We start from the raw sequence: 18,599 nt of genomic DNA on the forward strand, positions 1-18,599 counted from the left end.
GCTTGTAGAGTCTATTCTTGTTGCCCTTCATATCCCTTGCCAGATTCAGCTCCAGGTTGGCCTTGGCTTTCCTAAACTTACCCCTGAAAGATCAGACAGCAATTCTGTACTTCTCCTGGGTCATCTGCCTCTTCTTCCATCTCTTATACACTTCCTTTTTATGTCTGAGTTCTGTTAGGAGTTCCTTGCTTACCCGTGCTGGCCTCCTGTCACCTTTGCTTGATTACCTACTTGTCAGTATGGACCTTTATTGGGGTCGTAGGATGTGATCTGTCAGTATCAAGCTGCTCTTCTGGATCCCTCTCCTCTCCGGGGCCATATTCCTTGGGATTCTTCCAAGCACGTCTCTGAAGAGACTGAAAACTGCTGCCCTGAAATCCAGAGTTGTGGTCCTGCTTTTTTGCACTCCTCACTCCTCTTAGAATCCTGCATTCCACCATCTCATGGTCACTGCAGCCAAGGCTACCTGTGACTTAAAACCCCCCGTCAATTCTTCCTTGTTTTTAAGTATCAGCTACAGCACAGCACCTTCTCTTGCTGGCTCCTCAAGCACTTGTGTCAGCAAGCTATTGTCAAAGCACTGTAGAATCTTCTAGATTGCTTGAGCCCTGCTGTGTTGTTCTTCCAGCAGATATCAGCTATTGATATATCACATATTGACTTCCTGGCTCCTAGGATGAACTCTACTTCCATTCCTAATATCTGTCACATTTACTAAAAAAGTAAATGTATTTTGTATACAAATGCATAAAATTGATATGATCAATAGCAGCACGTTATCTCAGGTACTACCACAGTTTTCATTACAGAACCCAAAACTGTAAACATAATCCTTCTTACAATATCCCAAGTCACCATTTTATAGACAGAAAGTAACTGAATCATTGAGAAAGAACTTAGAGAAGTTACCTTGAAATCTTTGGCACTGGTGGGAATCACATGCAGGTATTTTTGGTCCCACCTAATCCTCCCCTCATGAGATCCTCCTCAGCCACAAACCTAATTTATAAAGCTTGGCTCCACACCCAAAGTGTAGGAATGTTCTAATTTAGGGTTCAATACAATCAACTTCAAAGTTCAACCCAGAGATAAAACCTTCCTCAGTGTTTAAATATCCACAGTGCATTTGGACTTAGGACCTTAGCCCAGAATTAATTCAAACAGAAATTATTTAAGGCAAATGCATTAAAAGACGCTAAACTGAAAAAGACTCTCCTCCACATTTCTTTTTCACAAAGACACAGTATGATTAAATGCAGACAGTCAAATCCGTAACAAACATGATAAGGACACTCACGTGTAGTTTCAGTTCCACGGAGGCCCTCACTAGCAGCATTTGAGTATATAGCAAATACAGCTATCTGGTATTCAGTCAAAGACATCAGGTTTTTCAGAACTGCTGTTGATAAGCTTCCATCTACCACAACCTGTTTAGAAGAAAATTTAACGAAATACACATAAGGCAAACTAACCATATTATCATCAAATCAATCAATCCCTCTTTCAGGCAATTTTTACACTGGCATCTAAGAATCAATGTACTAAAGTTCCATTCATAAATCAAATTTGCTTTTGCTACCTTTATGTACAGTAAGGTGCCTGAAAAAAGAACAGCAACCACATATGTAATCAAAATGTTTAACTGATATAAGTAGCCATTTAGAAGAAAGCAATTGCTTAGAGAAATAAAGTGTACAGAATAAAATTTTAGAATGTATATTAGGCACTTTTTGATGTAAATACTACATCATCATAAATATTCCTTTAGTACTACTTATGTACACACACAGTACTTCAAATTGACATTAATACATATCCATGTTGAACAAGTTTCTAGTACAAAAAGAAATAAAATAGATCCTTAGTTAAATCCTTTTGCTCCTCTGCCTTTTCCTTCAATTTTGTAAGTTCTCAGCTGAAGCCAAAAGCTTGTTCTACTGCATTTTTTCCGGTATCCAAAATGCCTGAGTCCTATTCAAATAAACACCTCTCTCCAAATTTTCAATTACCAGCTGTCGACATCCCAAAATATATACCCATATCATCTTTTTTTTATGATCTATTTTTTCTTAGAACTGAAAATCTGGCTTACCATCAGCTCCTACCTCTTCTGTTCTTGTAAGCAGAATGGTGCAGGGGAAGTCTATAGAATTGGTTCAAGTAACCGTTAAGTGTAAGCAAAAATGCAGGCAGTTCACCTCACCCCCCAAAAGTGCTCATTGTTAGAGCACGTTTACTTTAAATTACACGACAGAAAAGCAGCCTGGCTACTACCTAACCTTCACCACCATCCAACGTGACCATATCTCTTTTCTGCAGTGGGCTTCAGAGTCCACATGGGAATTTCGGGGATTTTCTGTCTGGTTAGTTCTTGCTTTTGTATTAAAATTTTCTGGGAAGCTTTTCCTCCTATTACCTCTTCCGGTTGTCCTCCTCGAGTGGGATAGTACACGACCCTGTATTTTTCCACTTTGCCTGGTGCATGGGTCCAGCTAACCCGGAATCCTCTAGCTGTTACCTCAGATGTGACCAAATCCGAAGGAGACCCAAGTGAAGCAACAATTGTTCCTAGGTTAGAGACAACACAATTTTTTAACTCCCCTCTGCAAAATAATTATTTGGTTTGTTGTATTTGCTGAAGCTCCAACACTCCTCATCAGAAAATCAAATAATTGGCTACTCCACACTTATTTACACCATTTTCAATGGAAACAAAAACATAATGAGAAGAACGAGTACTGCACACGGAGTTGTCACTGGGCCTTCCTGGCCTTTCATAAACCTTTATATGAAAGAAATAAATATACAAAACTAAGCTTTCTGTCCTTCCTCCCATCACTCTTTCAAGCCCTCTCTTTCTGGTTTTCTATTTCAGGTTGCTTTCCTCCCAGCCACGAAAAAAGTCCAAGTACATATACAGCTGTGATCTCCTGTGCTCCTCCGCAGGTTGGAAACTGATACGCTGCCTGTCAGCAGATTGAAGAGATGTAGGGAATGCTCATCTTCTCTGGCATTCATTCTTTTCCACAAAGACGTCTCATCGCTCTATGGTTTTTCCATCCTCTCCCTCTCAATTTCCCAACTGACTGCTTACTCCCTCCTTAAGACACAGCTAATATTCTGCATTTCTTCCAGTTTCCAGGCGAATAAAAGAGGAAAAAGATGGAATGAAGCCTTACTAATACATGCTTTTTCATTGCACAGGTAGAAAGATGTGTGAAGAACGCCTTCCTTTACTGATATATATGACAAGCTTATTGAAAAATCACTAAGCATTTCTGCGATATCACAGAATCACAAACCAAGCAATACAAACAAAATCCACTGAAGCCTCTCGGAAAGAATTTCCTCAGGTAGGAGGACTGTTTCTCTGACAAATTGCAACATTTTTTCATAGCCACTCCCTTTGTTCAGAGAAGCAAAAAAATACTGTAGTCAGAAAAGGTTTGTTTATATACGAACAATTTCCTTCACCATTTCTCATGCTCTGAAATATTTTTTTGTATTAAACACACACAAAAATAATCCATCATCAGGAAGGGATAAAACAATATTAACAGTCTAAAATTTTGAAAACTTACGAGACAATAAAAATAGTAAGTTAGGAGATGGAAATCACAGCACAAATGTAACAATTCCATGTGCAGCTGTTAAAGTAATTCATCCCCAAACCTGTGTATTATAAAAAAATTTTTCCTTACCCACCACTTGGAAATAGTTACAGCAGAATGAATGTATATTTTTGTACTTTTGGTACTACCAAATACCGTAATATTTACCGCTATCAAAGACAGAGAGCAAAAGATCAAAGATATCCAAGCAAGAATAAAACATACCTAGGAAGATAACTTCCCTGACAATGTGCTTTCTTGTCAGCAAAAGAACACATGGCATGAGTCAAGGGCCAGAAACCAGCTTAGAACTGCAGGTATTTGCCATAGGATTAGCAGCTCTAAATTCATATTAAGTTACATTAGACCTTGTTTCTTATTCACCTTTGATTTCCTTTTCCTGTTCCTCTACCCGTGAGCACACTGTTCTGGTGAGACCTTCAACAATGGTATGCATGAAGTTAAAGTCCGCAACGTTGTAGACGTGTGTGCTGTCAGGTTCAGAGGCAATCTCTTTGAGTTCATTTATATCTGCATTCTTTACACCTTTCATTGGAAAGAAGAATAAACAAAATATTTGCAACAAAAAAGAAAAAATCTTCTATGCTTAAAAATTGATAAATTTTGATTAATAAAAAAATTACTAAAATCCAATTCTTTTTATTTGTTTTAGTGACCAACCACAGATTGCTCTGTCGTTAAGATGTTACTTCAAGATGTTAATTCTACCGGTGTAACTTACGTTCTTTCAGCTGTCTCCTGATAACATAGCATTCGTGTGCACTGCTTAATTCCAGTTATAGCAGAAATGAATTGCCGAACATATTAAAGAAGATTTAAATTAATGATGATACTTACCAGATACAGATAGAAAAGAACGATCCCTTAATACAGAGGGCAACAGACACAAATACACCAGAGTATAATGGGACACAGTACATGGGCATGGCAGAATACACACCAATAGCAAACAGCTCAATGCCAGCATCGCGTAGGTTTTTAGCAGGAGGGATAACATCATCTTGGGACTTTCCATCAGTGATCAATATACCAATTTTAGACACTCCAGGTCTTGCACCTGCTTCAGGCTTAAAGCTGTTTTCCAAAATGTAAGTTAAGGCAAGACCTAAAAAAGGAAACATTTTAAAAGACACTAAGAGGGAAAAACGTCCATTGATTTTGCTAATATCACAGTGTTTGTCTTTCCACTCAATTTAAAAATCCTGAGAAACCTCTTAAGGAAGAAAAAGTACAAAAGAAGAACTTATTTACTGAAAGATTAAATTCCAACACATAATCTAAACTACAGGGAAGCTGACATTCATCTTCAGCAGCCTTTTGATCAATCAAAGTATTTTAAACTGGCTATGGAAACCTAAACTGATCTTCCTGTGAATGCATCGTCTTTCTTACTCTACAAAATTAGAATAGGAAGTCCCATTCTCCTTCTACCTACAGTGAAAGCATATGCTCTGGACATCTTAGTAAAACCTCATAGTACATACAATCTTACTTTAATTTGCTTGTTTGTTCGTTCTTTCCAATTTACAAGCTGAAGTAAAGCTTAAATAAAGCTTAGGGAGAATCTCATTTTAATAACTGCTAATTCTTTAAAGGGAAGCAAAAAGAACTCCTAAGGACAAACTTACATGTCACAATGAGATCCTACCTGAAAACTCTCTTAACTCTCCCACAGCAAAGGTTCCTAACTCACCTTCTTCTAACATTCATATCAAATAATCGTGATAATTTTCTACTTTCTACCTCACAGTAATCTCATTCCTAGAATCATACTACAGTCTTTCTGTCCTTTCTCCCACTGCAATCTCTCTCCTTCTATCAAAATAAAGGCTGCCGCAGAAGAGGACAATCTTTCACATTCTTTCTCCCCTTCCCTCCCTGCCAAAAAAAACAAAGGGAAAAAAAAAAGGAAAAAAGGAAGGCAGCAATTTACTCAAAGCCATGTCTGGGTCTTTGGATATATCATTCTCCTGGCAAGACAGCCAATATTGCTAACTGCTGCTTTGATGACACTGGAGTTGTGTTCAGAGACTGTATTTTTCCTAAGTTGACAGGCATCCCCCATTTATCCATCACTAAGTGTCTTCTAGGGCTTCAGTGCTCTAACTACTAAAAGGTCAATGGAAATCTAAAAGCCCCAGGTGATCATTTGAAAAGTTACTATTGCCAGTTGTCAGTTATTAAAACAACATTCTTTCCTTCTCCAGAATAAAGCTCTGTGTATGAACATTATGAATGGATTTTGCATTTTCTTCCTAGCAGGTAAAAGGTTTTACTTCCAGCACAGAGAGTTCATGCACACTTTGTTTTATGGGACTCTGTCCTGACCAGAAAGATTTCCAGTGAAGCCAATAGACAAGCACTTCAGGAAAGACTTCACTGATATCGGGTAAAGCCATTAGTAAGCTGCAAAAACCCTTTTTACCCTTCATAGTAAGCAATAACACTTATTGGTTTGTGCAACAGAATTTGTTTTTTAATAAAAGGCAAAAGCTGAAACATATGCCTTACCCGTTAATGTATTTCCTCCCTTATATGGTAGATTACGGACTGCATCCAAAACGGCATCTTTTGTGCCATAGGCATTCAAATGCCATTCAATTCGGGGATCACCACTGTACTGTGCAAGACCTAAAGAACCAGAAATTAAGGTAATCCATCAGGCAATAAAGCATTTTTTTCAAGTATGTACACTTTACGTACTTGGTTACCAACGGCTTACCACAGTAAGCTTACCATAAGTAGCTTTACCACCATACTAGAAAGACTGCATTGCTTGATGCCAAAAAAATAGTACAAAGTTGTTCTTAGTGGCAATGCCTCAATTTATTTTCAAAGCCCTTCTTTCAAGTGCTAAGGAAAGTAAATGAAGAGTACACAACTTTTTCATGGTTTAGTAAGATTCCAAGAAATTGGGTTTTGAAGAAGAAGGACTTTATTTAATATGCTTTTGATCAGACTAAAATACAAATAGCAGAACAGAAATACAACATCTGAGCCAGTTTAAAGCATGAGAGAAGCCATCCATTGGCACATTCTTCCTCTGAAAATTAAACTGCAAGGGTCTGATCTAATGCTGACTGAAGTCAGTAAGATTGTTTCCACTGTTTTTTAGTTTTCCACTGACATTGCATTAGAGTTTACTTAAGCTGAGTATCACAGTAACATGTGAGGAATTAATACTACAAAGATTGAAGCAGCATTACTTTTATGACAGTAGTGCTAGTTTCAGGTGAGGATGAATCTTGCACAAATAAGTAGCATTAAGCTGTTAACTATCCTGAAATCATGAATTTTTTACATTGCTACAGAAATACTAAGAAAAAACATAGCACCTTACCTACTCTTGTTTTCTCAGATCCCACATTGAAAGCAGAAACCAGGTTTTCCAGGAACAGTCGAACAAGTCTGAAGTTGAACCTGCCAATACTCCAAGAACCATCTACCAGTATCACAATATCTGCAATTGCTGGAGTTTTACAGGTAAACAGGCTTCCTGTAAATCATTAAAATGAAAACAATATTTTTAATTCAATAATAAAATTGTAATCCAGTAAATGTTCCTCCTCCCACTAAGCTTAATACTTCAAGCTTCCTTCCACGGGCAAAGTGAGAAATAAGCAAAATCACTAAACTTATTTGTTCTAAATACAGTAATAGAACAGTTGGCCATTATCTACTTAGCTTTTTCATTAAGCTGTTCAAAATTCCTATTGGGAGATCCACAAAAAAAATAAATGCTTCTTATAAAAATACAATACTTCAGAAAGAAAAATTTAACTGTCGTGTAACACAACCAAACCAGCAGTTCATTTTCATTTTCAAGAATATACATACACATTATACAGTCCATGACACTTAACCTTAGGTGTAGACAATGCAGAGAGCGCTACCTAGAGATGCAGACGTCCAAAACAGTAATCAAGCCCCCTTTTATAGTCAACATAGAAAAGCAGGTGTTTCTATACATCTCCACAACTTGTAGAAAAAGTTCTTTAGCTGCCATTGTAGACTTCTAAAGTTAGAAGTGAATCCCACCCTGGGAGTCTAGAGTAAAACTGAAGGTCAATTGAACATGTTGTATTAGACCAAAGCCGGAGGCACTCAATACAGTAAAGGTAAAACGCAAACAACTCAGATTCAAATTCACAATCTCTATAAGAACTAGCACCACATGAAGATTTAGTCTAACAGATTTATGGAAAAATATACAAAAATAAAAGAGTATTAAAAAAGCAACAGAAAAGACCTGATGAGAATTAGCAGAGATGCGCATTAGTAGCTACGGTTTAGCTAACCAATGGGCAAATCAGAGGAAATGGGAATAGAGGAAAAAATGTCAAGATAAGCCAACTAGAAGGTTTTTAGGAATTCTTAAGCAATTGAGAAGCCTAAACAGAAGTGCCACTTTCAGTTGGAGAAAATGACAGGAAGGGAAGTAAGAGAAAGGAAGAGGTTTCCATAACCTCAGACAGAATTGCCACATCCCACAGAAGTGGCTGCGTGACTGTAAAAGTAAGGCTGCTGAAATAGTGGGTTCGTATTGTAAGGAGGGAAAACGAATGAGTGATGTTACACAGCTATACCAAACAAGAGCTTATGTTTGAAGTATAAAAACAGCAAACTCCCCACCAGACTGACTATGGAATAAGGACAGAAGTAGGCAAGTCAAAGCATGTTAGTAGAAAAGGTATCATGCATCACAGCCCATTTAGGGATGAAAATTACATCCCTGAACACAGATTAGTGAAGTAAGCTGCAGCCCAACTTTTAGCATCTATTTTTTCAGGATCCACTACATAAATTGGTTGACAAAGGATACTAACAGCTAAGGTGGTACTAACAGGAATCACCAGGTACATTGCTAGAAACATCTTGAGCAGAGATGCTCAGCAAATAAAAGAAGTAATTCAGTGAGAAATCATCAAAAAGGTGCTCACATTAGCTCACAAGCAGCTCTCCTGTTACAGAGAGGGAATAAATCACATGGTTAGCAACTTAAAACTTTAACACCATATTATTAATGACAATCTTTTCATTAAAGACAAACTGATAGTCTCCCAGGCGAAAACAATCTGATGCGCAAAAGGACTTCAAACAGTTGGTAATAATTAAAAGTTAGATTAGTTCTGTAGTGTAAATCCACTGAGCAAGAAACCCAGTCCATAAAGTTACAGTTAATGTCTTAAACATGTACTAAAAATGTTTTTAGAAGAGCAGGGAACATTTCCTACGTGCAGCCAGCAGTGTAGAATAAGTTCTAAACACATGACAAAAATTCCACTTACAAAGATGCCAAAACAAATATTTTATTTTAGTTTTTACAGTACAAGACAACGCTATTTGAATTGGCAACACATTTTAATGTATAAACACTGGGGAACATTTAGTAAGCATCAGAAAAATGATCTTAAATTGGAAGATAAATCCAAAGGAGGTCCAAATCTTTGTATCACTGAAGTCAACAGGAAAAATTTCCTTGATTTCAGCGGGACTGGAATTTGTTTTGTGACTTAATAGGAACTTACTGGTCATGGCAAAATCCGTGTTTTAAATATCTTTGCCAAATAAACTTCCTGTTAATCAGCCTGCATTACTTGCAGTATTTGTCTCCCATTAACATGCAGTTCAATTGTGCCATTCTCACACTGGCCATAATTAACTTCTTAAGCTTCAAAAGAACTATTGGCAAAGTAAAACGCTACTCAACACCAGTAAGAACGATAGAACTGGACCCCTGATTCACATCCAAGCAGCTGTACTGTAGCACAGATGTACCTTTTCAGTATGATCCCAGCAGTTTAATCCTATAACCCAATGAGGACAACAGGATTGGTGTGGCTGTATTTCCCTTCTGTACTTCTAAAATCTTATGCTTACTGTGAAACCCAGTTAGTGCCCTAGGTCTTACTCGTTTCATATCATCAAGTTTTGCCTGTAAGGCTTCTTTAATCCTGTAGTCACGGCTTTGTGAATAAAACCTTTTATTGGTTTTACTAAATCCATGTAGTGCAGCAAAACACGAAGAATAAAGAAAACAATAATGGCATTCCTTTCAATATTTTATTTCCACATCATCAGATCAGTGCAAATAGTATCATTCAATTATTTTTTGTTAAAATAGCATGTGTGGTTTGATCCAAGATTGTACTGCAATGTCACAGAATGTGCAAATCTGATTCGTTCTCTTCGTAGATAGGAGATACTTGTTGAATCTTTTCTGCATAAAATATTTAGGTTTTGTTACTTCTGTACACCCACTATTTGCTTATGCTTTCTCCTTGTTGTACTTAATAGAATTGTAGAAAGTTCCCTAAAACGGAATAAACAACAGTGAGATATTAAACGGAATAACATGTTGTACAGAAACCTTTAAAACCTGATAGGAATACAAACACCATATCATCCTAGTTTATAAAGTTAGTCTAAAAGACACAGTGTGTAGCAAATAATTTACACACCCCACTGAGATTAGCCAGTTTCCATTACCAGTTCTAGCAAATGTCTTTTTCAATAATCTTTCCATACAAGCATACATGGTCATGAATTCCTGTAGGGTTTGGGGGTAATTTTGAACATTTGAAGTATCTGAACGTAATTTTAATAGGCAATTTTCTCAAAAACATTTCTTAAAGGAAGATAACAGCATATAATTCCGTATAAAAAAAGCTTCCAAAACTCTGTTTTAGCCCACTACAAGTTTCAATACCTGTGATCAGGTTGTGCGTATTTCCCTTTTACTCGGTCATCAAGAAAACAGTAGTGAGAGAGAAGGTACCGTTTTCCTTTGAATTATACAATACTCACCAGTTTCAAGAGCAGGACAGTAGGGAGGAGCCCAGTTTCCTAATGTTATATAGATAGCATTATTCTACTTCAAGTGCTGCATTCCACAACAAACAATAACAGAGCCTGTGATTTTTAGGTTAGAGAAAATGACAGAATTGCAAACATCCTAAATTCAGAAAAAGAGCTTATATACCAGCAAGTGTCTTCAGTGCATCTACCTAAAATGGAAGCAGGAATTTGATGGGGAGAAAGTGAAAAATTAATAGACTTTCTGTAAGAAATTTACCATCCTCCTAGGGTTATTTGACAGAAGGAACTTGCCACTCTGCCAGGAAGCTAACTGAGGAGGAAGGGGCTTGGTCTGCTCACTTCTGCATGTCACAAATGAAGGCATAGGCTCAAAATTTCACCTCCAAAGACAGCAGCATACAACTAAAGGCTACCAGCAATGTATCAGGACAAGATATTTGCACAAAACCTGCTTCAGTATTGCCAACAGCTATATAATCATCAAGAATTTCAGTTCCTTTGTTTCAGGGAAACCTTTCAAAAAATAACCAGCATTGAAGGAATTTTGCATCTACCAAACAACGTTTCCTACCTTTGACCCCTCAAACCCCCAGATATTAAAGGTGACACATTTGCTTGCACTTCCGATGTGCAAGTGCTATAGCACTACCAAGACCCACATCAGAGTTTGGCTGAGAGTGAAGCCAACGATGGCAGTGCTGAAAAAAAGACCCAGCTAGAACTTTCTGGGATATTTCTGGGAGTTATTGGAGCCTGCAAAATGTGACCCTTGAGACGTCCCTTTGAAGGGAATGGAGCGCAGGTTAGGACTGCAAGGGACTCCGGCAGTACGGGGGATGCACAGAACAAAGCAGGGTCTGCAAACTTCTGTAAACACCCACCACTCCTCTGAGCCTGTATTTTCAACCTGCTGTTACACTTTCACACATGCGATCACTAAGCAGCGTTAAAAAACAGAAGTTTGACCAAAAAAACCTGCGAGCCTTACTTAGACACAAATACAAACTATGATATTTCAGACTAGAGTAGTGGCTCTGTGATTCTTGCAGTTAGTTCTACCACTCTTTGAAAGTTTTTTGAAAGGCAAAGGGAGAAGCAGCGAATACAGGCACTGCCACCCAGGAGGACTCGATGCCTTAGAAGAACCAGTTCAACTTGCACACAGTTATGATAAATTTTGCAGAAACACACTTGATAGTTTGCCTCCCCTTGGTATGAAACTCTGTTCTCATTTTCAAGAGCCAAAACACACACTTCTGCTAGAAGTTAAGACTCTAATTCTTTCTGAGTCTGCAATTTGTTGTTTCCTTTCTTTCCTTTCCTTTCTTACTCTCTGTCACAGTGGAAAAGTCAAATATATGTGGAAGGAGAGGAAGAAAGTTCAAGCAGGGGTCAGTAATAGTACAATATGAATGGAAGACTCATTCAAAGCATGAACGTAACAAAGCACAGAAGGCAAGACGCACGATGACAGAAGCAAATGGAAAATACCTTGTGAATAAAGCATGAATGACAGAGAAAAGTCAGTCCTCCACAGTGACTGACAGCACCACAGCTGAGCAGAAGCACCACTGAGGAGAAGGGCAATATAAATCTACATCAGCAAGATGTCACTTCTTTTTAAAAAAGGGTTAAAAAAAAATAGAGATGTGAGGCAGTGTTCAGCTCCAAAATTCAGCAACTCACTAGTCCACGCTTCTGACATTGATATTATTGCACTGTGCTGGTGATATCATCATCGCACTTAGACCTCAGTTTAACACATCCCATATGTCAGGCTACGAACCAGACAAATGCATACAACATAACTGCTTTTCTTTGAACTAGATCCAACCATAGCTTGAATTTGAAGGACTCAAATGCTGGAACATCATTAGGTTGAAAGAGCAGCCCAACGAGGTTAGAAGTTTGTCCCTGCTCCCTAGAAAAAAAACAAAATAAAATAAAGCAGCCAGCCCTTTCCCATGCACCTTGTTCTGTTCCAGGAAACTAATATAGCCCAACTGGCAGGCCTACAAATTTGTTATTTAGGGGAGTTGGAATACTAAGATTTACTAAATCTGCTCCATCTAATCGTGTCACATTTGACTGTGAGTGCTGTAGTTCAATAATTTTGCTACTTTCAAAAAGTACACAGAAATAAATAGATGTTATTACTTAAAGCGTACCTTTGGAATTTAAAGCCACAAAATTGGTTAAAGCAGTAGCTGATAAAACAAATTAATTGCATACATATACTAGCGATAATTCTCAAGTGTGAGAGAAGGAAGCACACAGCCATTTTCTATGCACCTTTCCATACACACTCAGTGGTAGTTGTACTTCGGCAGTAAGCAATCACTAGCTTCGAAAAACTTTTTAGAACTTTCTTCCTACATCTTAATTTACTTGACAGCCAGAATAAATATAAAAGGTAACTATGAAAGAAAGTGCTGATGTTTTCTGGCAGACCATTGCTGAATGACAGTACCAAAGCACCTGATGTTTGCAGCAGCTTCCCAAAAAGCAACACTAAACTCTCTTGGTCTGCGTATCTAGCTAGAAAAATATGTTTACAAATCCCTCTGCATTTAAACCGAGAGTTCAAAACATTTACTTTACTTTCTCTTCCAATGAGCAACACGTCAACACAGGACAAAGCACACTGCTGAAATCTTTCCTGAAACTTCAACACCGCAAGATACTGTGTCCATTTAGCCATAACGATTTACACTGAAAATGGTCCACAACCCTCCTGTAAGGCACATGAAACCTAAGAAGCTCTTCTGCAGGTTACAGTGATAATTCTCTACTTCTTTTTGCTCTCAGTTCTGTCTCTGAATGCACGAATGTTTTAAATGAAACAACTGTCTCAAAGTCTAAATTACTTTTCAAGGCAGAGAACTAAAATTTTTTATTAATATGGTCATATTTATCCACCATTCCTATGTAAAAAATATGCTAGGATTTAAAAGGGTGATTTTTCCCCTTAATAATGAAGTATGAAATCCCTGAGACAGTTTTCTCTGGCTATCTAGAAGGCAGTTAATCATGAGGCTGCAGACGAAATTTGCACTCAGAAATCCTCAACATTAATTAAGCTACACGTATAAATCCTTCTAAACCATGATAAAGAGCTGGTCTGTGCCTGAGCTTGTAACTAAGTTACAGCTTTAAAATAACAGAAAAGAGCTTGCCTGAGAGAACAAGCTGCATTATCTATGAAAGTCATTAACACAGAACTAATTAAAAATTAGTTGAAGCGAACTGCTACAATACTGTTACATTACAGCTCAGTATTATAGATCCAGGTACGTACGATGTTGTGGCCATTGCGTCCAGAAGCAAAAAAGATGGTGCAGTACAGTTACAGTGCAGAGGACTTTCAAATTCAAGTCCCTATATTACCTTCAAGCATTTCTCTAAATTATATTACCACAATGTAACCAACATGTATGCTCATATAAATATAAATATGCAGTGATTTTCAGAAGCATCAGTAATTTTGGATGTCATGTGTCAATCCACAAAACTTGGGATGAAACTCGTGCCCTCTCAAATGTAGCAATTCATCCCTTGTCTAACTCACAGAGGTGTCTGAGTGAACACCCTATTCTGAAAAATCTCCAACTCCCAGAATCACAGGGGAGTGGAGGTGAGAAGGGACCTCTTGAGACTGTAGTCAAACTGTCCTGCTCAAAGCAGAGGCAACTGCAGCAGATTGCTCTGGGCCATCTCCAGTCAGTCTCCAAGGATGGAGACTCCACAGCCTTAGTAACCTCCTCCAGCATTTGACCATCCTTACAGTAAAAAAAAGCGCTTTCTTTGATTAAATGGAGTTTACAGTTATTTCAGTTTGTGTCCACTGAGAAGAGTCTGTCTCTGCCTTCTTTACTCCTTCCAATGTGTATTTTTACACATTGGAAAGATATCTCTCGAAACTGCTGTCCTCCAAGCTGAACAGTCCAGCTGTCTCAGCTCTCCCCTTATGAAAGATCTCCAAGCCCTTAATCATCTTCATGGCCCTTCACTGGACTCGCTCCAGTAAGTCCATGTCTGTCTTCTACTGGGGAGCCAGCCCAGCACTGGACACAGAACTCCACGTGTGGCCTCACCAGGGCTGAGCAGAGGGGAAGGATCAGATCCCTTGACCTGCTGACAACTTTCTTCCTAATGCAGCCCAGGAGGCTGTTGGCCTTCTTTACAACAAGGGCACATTGCTGGCTCACGGTCAATTTGGTGTCCAGCAGGATGCCCACGGCCTTTTCTGCAAAGCTGCTTTCCATCCAGGCAGCCACCAGCTTCTGCTGTTTCCTGGGGTTATTCCCAGGACTCTGCACTTCCCTCCGTGGAACTGCATGACCTCCCTCTCGGCCCATTTTTCCATCTGGCTGAGGATACTTGGAGTGGCAGCACAACCCTCTGGTGATCAACCATTTCTCCTAGTTTTGTATCATCTGCAAACTTGCTGAGGGTGCGCTCTTTCCCATCATCCCAATCCTCGTGTGATTGCAGGTTCTCATCTCCCTCCGTGTCATTCCTATTTTAAAGCTCCTGTCACCAGGCTGGCCAGCCTGTTAGCAAAGATGATTTGCAAAGATGGATTACATCTCTTGCAAGCAGCTATCAAGCCTCAAAGGGTGTCCCATCATCACAGAAGCCTAAAACCTGTTGCTGACAGCAGCTGCAAAACTAGTTTTTGACCAACAGGATCTACCCAGTTCTCCTCAAGCCCTTTCCCCTCATAAGTGGGATCGAGGAGATGACCACCTGAACCCCCATGCCCTTGACCATTTCCCCCAGAGCCATGCAGCTGACAGTTTGCCACTCAATGCAGAGACCCTGGCAACAGGATTACCATAATTTGTTTCCACATATTTCATTCCTGATCTCTTAAAATATGTGCTATTAAGCAAAAGCAGACAAATATTAAAACAAAAAAATCTTCCTCAGAGGATTTGATTTTGTGGTTGTTTAGTTATGTCTCAATGAGCAACGTAAAAGAAGAATCCCAAAAGTCTGTTCCGCTGCGCTGTACTGAAGCACTGATCAGTGGGCTAAGCAGCAACAAACACACCACTGATACCTTTTCCTAAGTGAGCATTTAAGATAACCTTTGATTTTCTTTTCCTCTAGTTCACAGACTTTCAAATTCCTCTCATCCACTAAAGTAATTATTCCCTACCATAAACAAATTCCTAAATAACCATGTTGCATATTTTTTCCCCTCAGGCAGGTTACACTGATGCCTTCAAGCCTGCAACATTTCTTTCTGTCTGAGATTCCAGTCTCTTCCATTCACTTATTTCTTTGATCTTGTACTTACAGTACCATCCAGCTAGACAGATAAACAATGCACACAGGCACATCAGTTATGCAATATCATATATGGCGGACAGTTACATTTTTAAACTACAGAAGGACGACTAATAAATCTCAAAATAATTTACTGAATATTTTCTTCCATTCAATGCCATTTATAGCTACTTTTCTTTATAGTGTTTCAAAGGCTTTAAAACAAAACGACAAGCCTTATCCCCAAATCCAACTGCATAAAAATCTAATGCAGAACCTTATCCTAAGACTTTTGTACAGAGATTTTCATGACAATTTCACTCTACAGAGGAAGGCAATTTTTTATCTTTAATTTGCACACATACGAGAAAAATATTAATCTGATTTTGCAGAAAAGGTCTGCATAGGAAGTAATAAGACTTTAATGATTACATTGCCTACAATATTTTTTAAAACATCTTCCAGAAACAATGGCAAATTCTAAAGCTGTAGGAGTGAATTTAAAATTCACACAGAAGAAAATTATTTTAATTAATCTAGACAAATTACTGGCTACTATCCAGAGTATACAACTGTTATGGGAACTGTCAAAACCACAGGAGAGGCCTGCCACAAGGCACAGACTATACTTAGACATCTGGGTTTGTCTTTAGTTTGGCCAGTAGCTACTTAGAAATTTTCAATAACCATAATCAAATTGAAACTGCTGGCCCATAACTAAAACCATGTACTTCAATATGCATGCATATAGTTAAACTACCCTGATGCCTGAAAAGCACGGTGAAGGCAACCGTACAAAAATTTATTAAAATAGTCTTATGGAGCTCAATAGAGGATCTTTTTTAATTTTTTTTCCAAAAATATGTTCCATATTCAATAAATAATTTTTCAGTTGTTCTTGCTCAATTTTTTCCAAAAAGTAATAATTGTTGCATCATCACATCTATTAGATTAGGTTTAGGGTTCCGCTCCCACCATCTGTTTCCTATTCCCAGATTAATAAAATACTAACAGTTGCAAGGCTGGCAAAGGACCTGTGATTCTGTTGAGACAAAACACGAGCTTCTGAGTGTAATTTTCTGGTTTTAAGGTACGGCTAAACAGACCTGCCCCATCGAAGTCATAAATGTTTCTCAACCAACCTCTAACAGATACATCGTTATTCCTTGCAACTGATGCTTTATTACTACTTCACAAACATAAAAAACACTGAACATTATGAAACTCTTAAGGCTGACGCAGTTTGACATCACCTCCCTGCCCTCTAATTATTGAGCTAAATTCGGATGTTGAATTTGGAAGGTCTTGAGGGCAGGGAGAGAAGAGATGAGATACCAATGGTATTTCACAGACCACAGCCAATTTACTCTTTTTGAAGGAGCTACCATCCCTATGCTGACAATTTACAGCTCTCATTCCTTTACCGTACTTACTAGAAAGATCAGTGCAAAAGACCAGAAATTTTACCACGCATTTTTAACCACGTAAACAAACCAAACCCAAGCAAAGACCCTGCTGAGATTAACAGCTGAAACAGCTGTCCGCACTACTATGCAGCCATAATTCTGCTAACTTTCCTGCATACAAGGAAACTAAATATGCTCAAGCATCAAGTTGGTGTTCCAGAGAAGCTCCTTTGAGCATTCCAGGAGAGCTGAGCACCAGAATACCACAGCTCAATTTACTGGGGAATAACAAGCCAAACAAACACTTCCCAAGCCAAAGACACGCACATGAAACCCAGCAGTCAGATAAGGAAAGAGGACTCCCTCATTATATGCAGACAGACTAGTACAACCAGCACAGCTAACCAGCCAGGCCAGAACACCTTTGAGGTGGAAACATGGACCACTCAGCCAGGTAAGTAAATTCTGTTTCAGCTACTAACTCGCACCTTTTTAACCAAGGAGCACAGCTCAGTTGTAACACCAAGGCTTACTCAGCACACAGGGCACCAGGCAAAGGGTGCTGACAATGAGACAGCCCAGAATCAAGAATCCTGCATCAACAAGTCTAGAAAGAGCATGAAGACCCTCAGATTATGCAGCGAGGGTGGAAATGACCCGGAAATCATCCCTCCTCAGTACAAGCTCCCGCTTGATGCTGATCAACAGTGTTAGCATGAGACGAATGAGACAGACTGTGAAACAAGACTCCCCTCTCAAAATGTAAGGAACCGCATTGAAAGGGAACTTGTACAGCAGTCAGATGAAAAGCAAAAGATTCAGCACCTTCTAGTGGCGTTAAGGACAAGGTCATCTCAGGGATCACAGTCCCTGAAAAGAGAGACCAAAACAGTGACCTTAATCTCCCATTTTGCTGTCCAAAGCACAAAGCAATGCAGCTTGTTCATTAGGGTATTCAAAACAACTGGAATGCAAATTCATGATAGATAGATTTGCTGATGAATGCATCAATCCTTTATGAGCATAGCTTTCTTACAAGTGGGTCTTGGTTTTGCACTTCAGTGTTTATTAATATAATACTTATATATAAAATATATTTTTATATATAGATGGTCTGCTACCATCTCCCCAAAGCAGTTTTGGTTGTCCCTTCAACGTTGCCACATAAATTTTAAAAACTGCCCAGCGTTTCCACTTGTTACTATGTAGCTTCAGTTTCAAAGAATAGAGAGCGTCTCATGTCAAAGACAGTCATCACTCATAATAGAGATATTTACCTAGAATATACATAGCCATGAGCAAGCCTGCAGACTTCAGATTAAGAGCATTCATGCTGCCAGATGATGAAGAACTGTTAAGGAGTGTCTCAGCATGGTAGTAACAGAAGTATTCTGACTTAAGGTAAGAGCCTCTTGCTGCCAGCAAATCCAGCCGTGCCAGCACATGGACGGATGCTCAAGAGCGAATG

At 38.7% G+C, this 18,599-nt stretch overlaps 1 protein-coding gene across 4 annotated transcripts in view; it reads right to left on the bottom strand.

The window, feature by feature from the left end:
* COL14A1 (collagen type XIV alpha 1 chain) overlaps nucleotides 1–18,599 on the bottom strand; it is a 129,567-nt gene that overhangs the window by 84,659 nt on the left and 26,309 nt on the right. For all 4 annotated transcript variants that reach the window (XM_054193311.1, XM_054193310.1, XM_054193312.1 and 1 more), the window contains exons 6-11: nucleotides 6,973–7,128; nucleotides 6,144–6,263; nucleotides 4,573–4,737; nucleotides 3,996–4,157; nucleotides 2,417–2,568; nucleotides 1,298–1,427 (exon numbers count right to left, since the gene is read on the bottom strand). In XM_054193311.1, the coding sequence (XP_054049286.1) occupies nucleotides 1,298–1,427; nucleotides 2,417–2,568; nucleotides 3,996–4,157; nucleotides 4,573–4,737; nucleotides 6,144–6,263; nucleotides 6,973–7,128 (885 nt within the window). The remainder of the gene's footprint in view (nucleotides 1–1,297; nucleotides 1,428–2,416; nucleotides 2,569–3,995; nucleotides 4,158–4,572; nucleotides 4,738–6,143; nucleotides 6,264–6,972; nucleotides 7,129–18,599) is intronic.

This window comes from Rissa tridactyla, chromosome 2 (genome assembly GCF_028500815.1).
Source record: "Rissa tridactyla isolate bRisTri1 chromosome 2, bRisTri1.patW.cur.20221130, whole genome shotgun sequence".
NCBI lineage: Eukaryota > Metazoa > Chordata > Aves > Charadriiformes > Laridae > Rissa > Rissa tridactyla.